We start from the raw sequence: 12,874 nt of genomic DNA, 5'->3' as shown, positions 1-12,874 counted from the left end.
TTTTCCCCACCTTAGGATGCATAGCATTTATGGGCCTCAGCTTTCAAGTAAAACCAGAATACTGAATCAGATCTCTGATGTTTCTTTCAGCGCTGATCTTTAAAGAAATTTACTTTTTGGATAATCAATCTCAACGTTTAGATTCTGAGAATCCTATTTTAAAAAATAGAAAAGCCCAAAAACTTAGCCACCAGTGTTTTAGAATCAATCACTTAAAAATGGTTTGCTCTAAAACTAGTGCAAGAGAAGGACAAACATTTTGGACTCCGCCTCCTGCAGTCTCACTTGTTGAAAGAGTTTGGTGGCGATGCTGTCGAAGCAGGAGAGGGACCCGGCTAAGGCCTGAAGAGTGACTAGAAACCTAGAGCTGGAAGAGTCGGGAAAGATCCCAGTGTGGCGGGATCCTTCATTTTACAGGTGCAGGGCTCTGCGATCCAGGGAGGGAAAATCACCAGCCTCGCATCACACAGCCAGAATTGACGGAGCGTCTTCCGGGCACGCCCGGAAGCCCTGGCATTACCAACTGCTCCGCGGCCCGGGCACTGCAGGCAGCAGGGGACCGCCTCGTCTCGGGAGGCTCGGCGTCACGGTCACAGGGAGCCGCGCCCCGCCGGAGACTTACTCAGTGGCCTGCACGAAGCCGCACGTGTCCTCCCGGCACACGTAGAAGCTCTTTCCCTTATTCGGGCCATCGCGAACACCCGTCTTCAAAAAGCAGAAATTCTCTGAGGAAACAAGATCAATAATAATTATGCCATGCTAGTCCGGCAAGCCCCAGGAAACCCCAAGACTCTGAGCCCTTACCATGCTCTGGGCACTTAACTACTTCCATAACTCCTTTCAGATCTTCCAAGGAAGCTCGCCTTGGCTTCCGCCTTTTACTCTGCCCCGCCTAGTTCGGGAACCAATCACCACTCACCTCCGACCCAGGGCCTTGGCCCCCCCCACCCTGTCGAGTATCAGCCAGTCATATAGGTAGTTCGCTCATCTCCAACCAATCACAGCCGCCCTCAAGTTTGCGCGCGCTGAGGTCAAACGTAGAGTGAGGGGGCGTGGCTGAGGAGGCTGAGAAATTTAGGAGCTGTCCTGGCCTGTGGAGGCGCTGAGGTTAAGATTTGAAGGTAGGAGAAGAGAAAGGGCCGGACTGAGACTGAGGGGACTCTTCGTCAAATACTGAGACCAAAAGGCGGCCCTAGAGGGAGCACGAGTTTGGCGGCCGTCTCAGAACCGGGCCCGACGAGGGCACAGCCACGGAAGTGGCGGTGCGGGAGCTGCGGAGTGCCGGGCAGACCCTGGGCTGCCGTGATGTATTGTAAAGCTCGCTAGGCGAGCACGGAGGCTGCTGTAGGGCCCACAGAGAGCCTTGAAATATTTGTAGCGCTGTGCTTCCGGCACACGTCGCTCCGCTCAAGCTGGTGAAACGGGAAGCCCCGTATGCGAGCTTCCCCGCAGCTCGCCAAGTCAGCGAGTGAGCGGTCGGTGGACGCGGACACGAGTCCCAGGCCCAGGCTCAACACCTTTTGGACCACGCCGCTGCCTTCCGCGGGCACCGGGTGTCCTCTGGGCGCTCTGAGGGGAGGACCCGAGTTATAAGTTTCAAAATGCAAATCACAGGGAAGAAATAGATTGTTATCCTTGAAGGCGAATTTTGCTTTGTGTATTTGGTATTTTCAAACTTTTTTACTAGCATGCCTTTGTAGTTTTAAAAATCAAGGATAAAGTTAAGTAAAAGGGACTGTATTTGAAATTGTAATAATTTCCATTTGTTCCCGAAAAGTGAGAAATAGATACCGAGGTTTGTTACAAGAGAGATGGCTTCATATTTCAGCAGTTGAGAACCATATGTCACAGACAGATGGTGTTGCACATGCGACCGTTAGGACAGGAGGACAGAAAATCTGTAATGTCTAGGAAATCTTGGCTGTGTGGTAAGTGTAAATGTTACGGGGTCCAGAGGCAGAGAGACAAAGCAGGGGTATCACTTACTACTTAAATACTGCTTACTGAATGGCTTTTGGTGTGTCCCATGTGAAGTAGGTGCTTGAGAAATGGAAAATTCGTTTATTTACACTCTCACAAAGTTTAAACAACTCTGCTAACCACAAGGAATTTATTCAGTGGAGGAGGCTGAACCAGCACATATGGAACACTTAAATAACAATATAAAATGGTATTTAAATCTCAAGATGAATGGAGTTAGCAGTAAACTCTGTAGGATTAGAGAAAAGGAGTGTTTGGAATTTCCAAAGTGGAATTAATATGTACATAGCTTCCCCTCTGAAACACTACAGGTAAATTGAGATAAGACAAAGCAAAAATAAATTAAAAAATAAATAGGTAGAGGCATTTTCATTATTCCCAGATTGCAATTCTTGCAACTGAGAGATTTTAATGTACACTTATTATTATTATTATTATTATTATTATCATCATCATCATCATCACTATTACTGGTTTTGGTTTTCTGAGACAGAGTCTGTAGCCCAATCTGCTCTTGAACTCACTATGTAGCACAGGTTGGCTTTGAACTTGAGATCCTCCTGCCCTGGCATCCCAAGTGCTGGGATTATTGGCATGTGCCACCACACCCAGGTTAATGTACATGTTTAATAGATGTTGTATGGAGAGATGTAGAATATAAATACTATATTTCTACAAAGAGGAGTGCAGTAATTCTTTCTTGAACAATGCCATTAGACAAAATCGGGGCCTCAAATATTGCATGAAGGAAGATCTTTTCCTTTTAAGTACCAAAGCTGTTATCTCAGGGTCAACCCCCCAAAAGTGTGCACAAATTACAGAGAAAGTATTTCTTCAATTTTGGCTGTGCTGGGTCAAAATGTTTAGCATATCTCAGCTAATCATCTTTCAAAATATAACATGGATGAAAGATCATCATAACCAGACACATCTTTAAATTTTATGCCTTCTGGTATAAATTATAGTGAATTATAAAATATATACTTTTCAGAATATATATATTAGTTTATATATTCATTTTTAGTCTTGTATACATATTTCATGTTCATATTTTTAATTAGTCTACATACCCCTGGAAAGATCTTGAAAACTATGCTTTATCAATTTCTAATTTGAGTCAAATTTGAGAGTTTGAGTTTTTTTTTCCTGGAAGCTTGATTTATTCAAAATGAATGCTTTGACTAAGTCCTGGCTCTCGATGGTTTAAATGTACAGGTTGGTGATCCAATAAATTCTTTCAGAATTTGTCTGGTGAAACACAAAGCATATGTTGGAATTATTTTAAAACTGGATTGTGATAACAGCTACACTAACACTCATAGAACTGTATACTTTAAATAGGTGAATTCTACACATCTCAGTTACAACTCAGTCAAAGCTATTTTTAAAAATATGTAAGCAGTACCAAGAGGTCTGCATGGAAAGTAAAAGCTAAAATTAATCATCTTGATATGTTAATATTCCAGAGAAATATTTTAATGGTTAACGAAGTAAACTACAGAATAGAAATCCTTTAATTTCAGATGCTGTTGATTCTTAAGCAATCTGATTCTCTGACCTATAGAATAAAACCCAGATGATACAAGCACTCACTTTAGTTCTTGGGAAAATGAAAGAAGTATATTGGGTTAGCACTGTGCTAGCTGGCATATATTAACTTGCCAGGGAGCCATAAGATACCAACAGTGAGAGAAAGCTAGAACAGATATATCTTGACATCCTTGTCACTTTCATTTTTAAATAATAACCAATTCCAGTTTTCAAGTGACTTGTAAAATTCTAGCTGCTATGCAATTTTTATTCATTATTTTATTTTAAAAATTGAGTTGTTCAAACGTGCTTTTCCAATCAGGTGACAATTGCAAGAATCTTTTTTTTCTTCTTCTCCTTTTCTCCAGTGCTGGATATCAAAATCAAGGCCTTGTCCCACCACTGAGCAGGCTTCAGCTACAGCCCGATGTTTTGTTTTCTGAGTTAGAAGTTCTCATTGGTGGAGAGGAGTAACCCGTTTTAACAAGCAGAAAAAGAATTTTTTGCCTATGAGCCACATTCTGAGAGGGAAGGCTCTTACATCTGATCTTTTTTTTAGGTATTTTCTGAGATAAGCCCTTCCACTGCATTGCAGCACTGGGTGCACACAGCTACCTGAGCAGTAGGTTGTCTTTCATCCCCATTTTAAAGATTTAGGATATGATGCTAAAATTTAGAGCAAGACCATCATCCTGGTCACCGCCTTACAGAGCCTCTCCTAGAACTTTGGAGCCAGATAGGGCCCGTAGGTTAATGTCCTGGCTCAGAATCATAAGGCTGACAGAAACGAATCAGGGACTGGAAGCTATTTTTTTGATACTCCCAGTACAGTTCTTCCCACTAGAGTATTTTTGTAAAACAAATTATTTAGAGGTTCATTTGGATATTTAACTTAATTTTAAATAATTAATCGCCAAAATTGTGGTATACAGACATGGCTCAACAAATCCAAGACTAAAGATGTGGGGGAAGCCCTGCCATTTTATAAATGATCACTAGGTAGCAGCACATTAACATAAAAACAAAACAACCACTCATCCTCTTTGGCTGTTTCATTTTTTTTGGCTCAAAGATATGTAATGGTAATTTAACTTCATTCCACTTTGTGGCTTTCAAATATATTACTATTTTAAACATGTCCTTTGACATAGGCATAATCAGAAGAATGATATAGTAAGAACAAATCTGCTTATAATCTGAAAAGCCAAGAGACTTCACAAATTCTTTTGTTCTACCAATATTTTGCAGTATTAGATTCCAAATTTCACTGTCCTTAAAATATTATACCAAAAGTAGTTCAAAGCAAGCCCTTCTTCTTTTTTGTAAGTGTACAATTTATTGTGTGTATGTATATTTTCCTTAGTAAAAGCTGCGCCACCAATTTAGTCTTAGAATATTTCTATCACCCACCCCCAATTCCCTTAAACCTTTATGTAATAAATCTCCACTCCCACCCCCAATCCCAAGGTATCACACTTATCAGATTTCTATCTTTATAACTTGGTCTCCTGAACATTTCATATAAATGGAATCGTATAACCTATCTATTGCTTATGGCTTTGTGTACATAATCCTGAGATTCATCCATGATGTGCCATGTAGAATTTCACTTCTTTTTATTAATGAATCATATTGCATTGTCTATATTTGCCAACTGGTATATATTTGCCAGCTGGTATATCTTTTTCCCTTTGGGTTTACCAGGAATAGTGTTGTTACAAACATTAACATGGAAGTTATATAGACTTTTGTTCTCATTCTTTCTAAATAGATACCTATGTGTGAAATTGCTAGATTACAGGTGAGTTTATGGCTCACTTTTAAAGAAATGGCCAAGCTATTTCCCAGTGTTATAGTTCTACCAGCAAGATGTGAGGCTTCCACACCCTCACCAATACGTTATTGTCAATCTTTCTTTATTATAGTCAATCTGGCAGGCATAAAATGGTATCTTGTTTGTTTTAATCTATGTTTCCCTATTGACAATTGATGTTGCACTTCTTGTCATGGGCTTTTTAGTCATTATCTGCTTCTTTTTAAATGGTCTTGAAAGGTTTTTTCCCTGAAACGTTTATATGAAATTTAAAACCTAAATAAAAATGACATTAATTGTTTTTAACCTAAAGAGATTAAAGAAATAGTAATAGTTTGTATAATGTCTTTGTACTCTATACTATAGAGTCATGTCAAAAATATTTAGATTTAAAGTTCAAGCCCAGCTAGTGACTGGGCAACTTAGTGACTTAGTGAAACCCTGTTTCAAAATTTAAAAAAATAAAAATAAAAAATGGGTGCAGCTCAGGCTAAAGGCCCTGAGTTCAATTTTTTCTTTTTTTGAGCCAGAACAAATTATTAACTTTTAAAGCTATATATTACATGGTTGTCACTAAGTTGTCCAGTCACAGAAGTTTGGGAAGCTGATGTAGTCTTTATCTTCTACAACAGGTATTAATCTTATGATTTCAAAAAATCCAATAACAATATTAAAGAAAGACATACAGGAAAAAAATAACAAAGAGAACATTCCAAAAAAATAGTACTTACATAACGTGGCAGGATTTTGAGTATTTATTCCCGTTTTTTGTATAGCATGTAATGTTATTATGCCATGACAAAGTAGCCAGAGACCCCACATCCCTGCACCATGAACATAAACCTCTTAAGTTTACATCCTTCTCAACTTAGCTATTAATCCTTACCTTTTCTCTGTAATTAATCCTTTCTTGCTTTTATTTTTTTATTTTTTCCCACTTCCTTTATAGTATCTAATTTTTTTGCTTTCTCGTTTTTCTTTCTTTCTTTTTTGATGCTGGGGATTGGATCCAGAGTCTTCACTTGCACTGTATCCCCAGACCTTTTCTATACAGTATTTTGAGACAGCTGCTTTCTGAGTCATTAAATTTTCCAGACTGGGCTCGAACTTTTTATCCTCCTGCCTCAGCCTCCCACAGTGCTGAAATTATAAACCTGTACTGCCACTCAAGCACTAATTCATATTTTTATACCAAGTTGTCTTTTCCTCTTTTAACTCTATACTAGATATTTTGCTTAATTCTAATTTATCCTCAAGCTTAATTTTCAACTGTTACCAGAAAGCAAAGATGCTGCTCACTCGTTTCCTAAAACCGTTACCACTCTAGATAACTGAGTCTCAAGACCTCCTGTGGTTCTGTGCTTGTTTTCTGGCAGCTGCCCTAAATGGTATTTCTTCTGGAAGGCAACAGATGATACAAGGGCACATTCCAGATTGTCACGTTGAGAAGGAATGCCCAAGGCTCTGAAGACTCTTGCCATCAAATCTTTGAGCCTCCTTAAATGGTGAGATTAAAGGTGCTAGGAAAACCTGGTGTGTCTTCCTAATCTCTTCCACAGCATCCTTAATGGATTCATTTTAGAAACTTGTGACCATAAACTGGACGTAGTGTGAACACCTATAAGCCTAGGTCTTCCAGAGGCTAAAGCAGGAGATTGCAAGTTTGAGCCCAGCCTGGGCAAGTTAGCAAGATCCTCGAAAGACAGAGAGAAAGAGAGAGAGAGAGAGAACTGGGGATATGACTCAATGGTTCAGAGCACTTGCTTAACACAAATTCAATCCCCAGTGTAGGGAAGAGAAAAAGAGAGAGAGAGAGAGAAGGAGGGAGGAGGAGAGAGAGGGAAGGAGGGAGGGGGAGAGAGAGAAAAAGAGAGGGAGAGAGAAAGAAAGGAAAAAGAAAGAAAAAAAGAAAGAAAAAGGAAAGAAAGAATGAATCAAGCGAGCTTCTGGTCATAATAAGTTCTCTAATGTCCATTAATTCTAATGCATACTGAGTAGAAACCTTTCTGTCTGAGGAATTTTTCTGTCTGAAACATCCACTTTCTTGCTGTCTGGAGTAACAAATGATACATCTAACCCTATAAAATACTTGAATTTGGCTATTTCATCCTTTCCACATTTCACATGCACTCTCCCTCTCCAAGGAAGAGTTCCAACTGTTTCAATTACTTCTCTCCCCTCTAGACCCCTTTGCCAATGTTTTTCCAATGAATATTTGCTTAATTTGAGGCATTGCAAATAGAATTCAATATGAAGAATACTATGCAATAATTGCTGCCTTTACTTTTTCTATGACCACTTTATTATGCATTATGAAGCTGCTTTTTCTTTTTTGTTAACAAATATATCATGCTAATAATTTATACTGACTATGCAGTCAAGCAAAACCACTGCTTTCATTTGTCACACATAGATGCAAGCCTCCCAGTGCATCTAATTGCTAGAACTTAACTATGGATTCTATATTTCATCTTGTTGGTTTTGATCCATCATTGTAGCCTGTCTAGATATCTTTGAGTCTTGTTTCTGTCAGCCGACTTGTTAGCACTACTTCCTGACTCTTGTCAACTGAACACTTGACAAGCCTCCTCTCTTTGCCTTCATCTAAGCTGTTGGTAGAAATGCCGAATCAGTCAGAGTGCTTTAACGCTACCTGTAGAGACCTCCTCCAGGCAAAATGGTGCCTCCATCACTGTGCTTTGAGTGCAGTCATCAGTCAGGCATGGGATCACATAACGTCCATGTTGTCACTCTTTGTTCCCGTGCCATCTGGCAGCTCATGTATACTAGCTCTGTCACTGTCCTTCAATTTACCGGTGTGTAGAATATAGCAGAAAAGGAAGTGAGGTTGATCTGGCATGACATTTTCTTGAAGGGAGCACAGGAAGCAGCATAGAGACCACAGAGGGATGTGGCTGTTTAGGACAAAGACTCTTGTCTCCTACTAAGGCTGATGACTGATTCAGCCACATCATCTCCTATCTTGTGGATTTGCCTCGTAGCATCTGACGCTTCTCATTTCTGATCCGTTCTGCTGCCTCCATCACCCACTTGTTTGGTCTCCTGTCAAGCTCTACATGCATTTGAGTGGAGACCAGGAAGGCTCTGAGTTATAAGCAAGGGAGGTGTTGTAGTGAGAAGCACACGAGTTTGCCCTTTTGATGAGATCTGAGGCAGCCTGCCTCAGGTAGTATGGTGCAGAAGGCCAGGACGTCCCTATACAAGTCCAGCTCTCCTCGCTCTTCAGTTTGTCTTCAGTACTTTCTCAGCCTCCATTTCCTGAACTGAACTTCCACCTTACAAAAAGTGGAAGCCAACAGACCTCTTTCCATACACAATAGACACTCTGCTGTACAAGAGAGACAGAGAGACCTGGCCTCAGTGCCGTGGAGCTTGCTGATTTTCGAGTATCTGGTTTCTTTCTGCAAGCTTACAGCCTTCTTTCTTCTCACATTCTGTGGTGCCTGCAGGAGCCACCAACACTTCTGGGGTCAGAGATCAGAAAAACCAACTGGAGTCCAAGAGCAGAATTCGAGTGGGTCGGGGAATGTATAGTTCTTTCTGTGGTTTGTTGCCCTTTATTTCTGCTTTTTCACTCTTACATACTAGTTGCCCCCATTTCTTCTCTCCCATTTCTCTTTTTTCTTCTGTCTCCCCAAACCCCTTCTCTTAACCCTCAATACTTATTCAGTTCAAGGCAGACAAAAAAAAACAAAACAAAAAAAAGAAACAATTAAACTATCAGCTGTGGAGGAAGAATCACCCAGGTTCTTGTGTTTCTACTCAGAGCTCTGTGTGCATGTTTAAGCATTCCCTTTTCATCCTTAAACTTCTTCATGACACCATTCCTGCCACTTGAGTGATTGCCTATTTCTGATGGAAGAGCTGGAGCGTGGCTAAGTGGCAGGTGGGAAAATTTTGCTCAGTTCGTTCCACTGGTTTTGCTTTTAGGTTGTGCGTGCTACCCAAGTGTGTGCATACATAACAAGAAATACCAGACATGTATCACTCGGAAAACTTACCCCATCTCAACCGTGTTAGCAGACAGGAAGACCGTATAAAGCCTGGGGTAAGTACAGGCAAGGCCACAGTTCAATTGCTTAATTGCGCTGTCAGTTTTGCTATGGCCTCTGTTGTGTTCCCCACAGTACATATATCGAAGCTGTAACTCTGAGTGTGTAGGTATTTAGAGGTGAAGTTTTTGAAGAGATAATTGGATTTTGAGGAGGTCAAGAGATTGAGACCTTCATGGTGGTACTGTTCTCTCTTACAAGAAGAGACAGTAGAGACAGACCCCTCTTTGCCATATAGAGTATATTGAAAAGAGATACCTAATCATCTGGCACCTTGATCTGCAACGTCTAACCTCCAAAACTGTTAGAAATATATTTCTATTGTTTTGGCCACCTAGCCTAGGCATTTTGCTATGGCAGCCCAAGCAGACCAATGTAAATTCCCAAGCTAATTATTTGCTATCCTGCCATAACATTTGTTTTCCAAATGTGCCATTTGCATTCAAATCTGTATGTAAATTGAATTAACTAATTAATACAGGTAGAAAGTACCTCAGGATAGGAGTCTCTGGTGACTCCATTTCTCATTAATTCCCATATATTTATATATCCTCACTTTGAACTTTTGGATTAAACACTCTGGCTTCTCATTTAACTGTAAAGCACTCACACTATTTTACCCAAATGTTCTGCTGTCCACATTGCCTTGTTATCCTCTTTCCTGAACCTTTACACTTAACTATCCCTAAATTAAGCTCTTGGGCTGAGAACCAGGCAGTTATCCCATTTTGCAGCAAAGCCCATGCTTATGTTCAATCTCCACATCTTGCTGTTTCCTCTAGTGTGCTAAAAATCAAGTGAAATGCAAGAGTCTAGTTTCCTTTTCAGGAGTTGAAAGGATTAAAACGGCTGGCTGTAATGACAGCGATGATGCCTAACATTTATAAGTTCTAACTCCTTCACATGTGGATTGCATTTAACCCTCACAATGAACCCTGTAAAATAAGAATTGTTATCCCCATTTCAGGGATGATGAATGTGAGGCAAAGAGATTAATTGCTGAAAGTAACACAACCATTGGGTGATGTAGTCAGGATTTGAACTAAGGTGGGCTGAATCCAAACCTCGCACACCTACTTATTAACTTACCAGATGTAGTCATTGGCCACACCATCTAACAGAGAAAACAGTAAGAGTGGAAGGATGTAAGCCTCACTTTTATCTCACTGAAGCTTACTTCTTAGTGAGCACTCATATTTACTGCTTCTTTTGTGTGGATGGACTACTATATGTATTACAGCTGCCATTCAGCCTTCTCAGGGGAGAAACTGCTTGGTTTACTGACTGAGTGACACATACTTTATACTACTCTGACTATATTTCCTCAGTCTGTAAAAGTGTCAGTGGGGGTGTTTGGACATATATATGTGTTAGGAATTGGTGTTGGGCAGAGTTTGTAACCCTTACTTGGTATTGAAGCATTATCAGGCTACTTCAGATTCTTCTATCATAGTTTAATGTTTTGCTTCAGCAGTGTTGCTTTTTACACAGAGCATCACCATTTTCAATTTTAGGGCTGGAAGGTATTTGGCCCATGCTTAGGGAATATAGGCCATTCTGATATGAGCACCCCTTTATTGGGCTGTTTGCATCTTGGGCATTGAAAACAAAAGAACCCTCAATTTCTTGCTGCCAGCAGGGTGGTACAAATAGCTGCTGTCAGACAGTCCATTAAACAATACAGAGATTCCCTAAAGACAGACATAAGATCTTGTAGCATCTGCCTTCAGTTATGGGAGATCATAACAAAACATGCTCTCATGTGTCTATTTAAACAGCCTCATAAGGCAGTACTGAGTAGCCATTCAATCAACATGGGTTGGGCTGAATAGAAATCTATAGAACCAGAGCAGAGAATACAAAGGGGACCTCTGGCACTCTAGTCCAAATCTGTCTTGTCCTTTCAGAGCCAGCTGGTACTTAGAGACCCAGTGACAAAACAAGTACCTATCATTGTTGCCTATTCCAGTGGTCCTTTCACTGCCTTGTGTGTCTTTGCTTAGAATAAGATGGTCAGAGAAAAAAACTAGAGAAAGCACACTATAACAAAAGGAGCCCTGCTTTTGGAGTCATGATCTTTAATGCCACTTAATGGTCATAATACTTAACTGGTTTTTTCCTGACTTATAGTTGTGATAGTGAATTTGATGTGTCAACTCAAGTGGATTAGGAGTTTCCCAGACGACTAGTAAAATATTATTTCTGGGTGTGTCTGTGAACATGTTTCAAAAGGAGATTAGCATTTGACTCAATGAATAGGGCAAAAAAGATCTTCTTCCACTGACTTGGGTGGGCATCACCCAGTGTGCTCAGGGTCCAAATAGAACAAAAGGCAAAGAAAGGACAAATCCTCTTCCTTGTTTTCAGTCAGGACATCCATCTTCTGCTGCCTGTGCACATTACAGCTCTATTATGGTTTGTGTCTGGATGTCCCCCCAAACCCTCAAGCAGTCATGGGGCGGGCTTCTACATTTTTGATTGATCCATAGTCCAATGCTGGGATTATGGGTGTGAGTGCTACACCTGCTTCTGGGGTGGGTAGTTTGCATCTGTAAGGGAGAGAAAGAGGCTGCTTGCCACCACTCTTCACTTTTGTTTTTGCTGTTTTTGCTGTCTTCGGCTACCATGAATGTTTGCTCTCCGCCATGTGCCACTCTGCCACTCTCATACTTGGAGCCAGCCAAGTATGGACTGAAACCTCCAGACTTTGAGCTAAATAAACCTTTCCTTCCTTAATTTTGGGTGTCAGGTATTTTGTCTCCGCAATGAGAGAAAAGCAACTTAAGACAAGCTCTGATTCTTGGACTGGTAGACTCTTTCATCCCCTCTCCAGTTCTCAGGCTTTGCCCTCAGACTTAGTTACATCATCAGATCCCTTGGTTCTTAGGTCACTTGACTCAGAGGAAATTACACCACCAGCTTTCCTGGTCTCCAGCTTACGGTTAGCATACTGTGGGACTTCTCAGCCTCCATAATTGTGTGAGACAATTCCAAGAATAAAATTACTCTTATGTATGTCTACACATCATCATGTTTCTGTTTCTCTAGAGAACCCTAAGTAATCTCAGCTTCTTCCCAGCAGAATCAATCCTTATAACACATGATGACTGCTGAACAAAGTAAATCTTAACTCCTTTTTCCCTTTCTTTACTGAGAGAAGGGACTTTGTCAGTGAATTCTGCCTAGCTAGCTCCTAGTCAATACTAGAGGATGCTTGTTGAATATATAAATCTTATAATCTTTCTCCTATATTACAACTCCTCACTCTGTGTTAGTCTCTGTTTTGTTCTCAAATACTTTTGGAAAGAAAGATGCATTTAAAAAATCCTCAGGTGTAGGTTTTTTACTATATATATATATATATATATATATATATATATACACACACACATTTAATTGAGCTATTTATATACAATAAATTTCAAAAATACAGCTTAGTGAAGTTTTCACATGTATGTATACCCATGAAACTACTACC

At 40.3% G+C, this 12,874-nt stretch overlaps 1 protein-coding gene across 1 annotated transcript in view; it reads right to left on the bottom strand.

Annotated features, from left to right (window-relative positions):
* Window positions 1-883, bottom strand: part of Ttf2 (transcription termination factor, RNA polymerase II) — a 39,158-nt gene extending 38,275 nt beyond the window's left edge. Inside the window, exons 1-2 of the mRNA XM_005389052.2 lie at window positions 805-883; window positions 623-725 (exon numbers count right to left, since the gene is read on the bottom strand). Coding sequence (XP_005389109.1) covers window positions 623-725; window positions 805-832 — 131 coding nt within the window. The 5' untranslated portion in view covers window positions 833-883. The remainder of the gene's footprint in view (window positions 1-622; window positions 726-804) is intronic.
* Window positions 884-12,874: the final 11,991 nt, after the last annotated feature.

This window comes from Chinchilla lanigera, unplaced genomic scaffold (genome assembly GCF_000276665.1).
Source record: "Chinchilla lanigera isolate Chin_1 unplaced genomic scaffold, ChiLan1.0 scaffold00034, whole genome shotgun sequence".
In the NCBI taxonomy this organism is placed as follows: Eukaryota; Metazoa; Chordata; class Mammalia; order Rodentia; family Chinchillidae; genus Chinchilla; species Chinchilla lanigera.
This window is presented reverse-complemented; position numbering and strand designations above follow the sequence as displayed.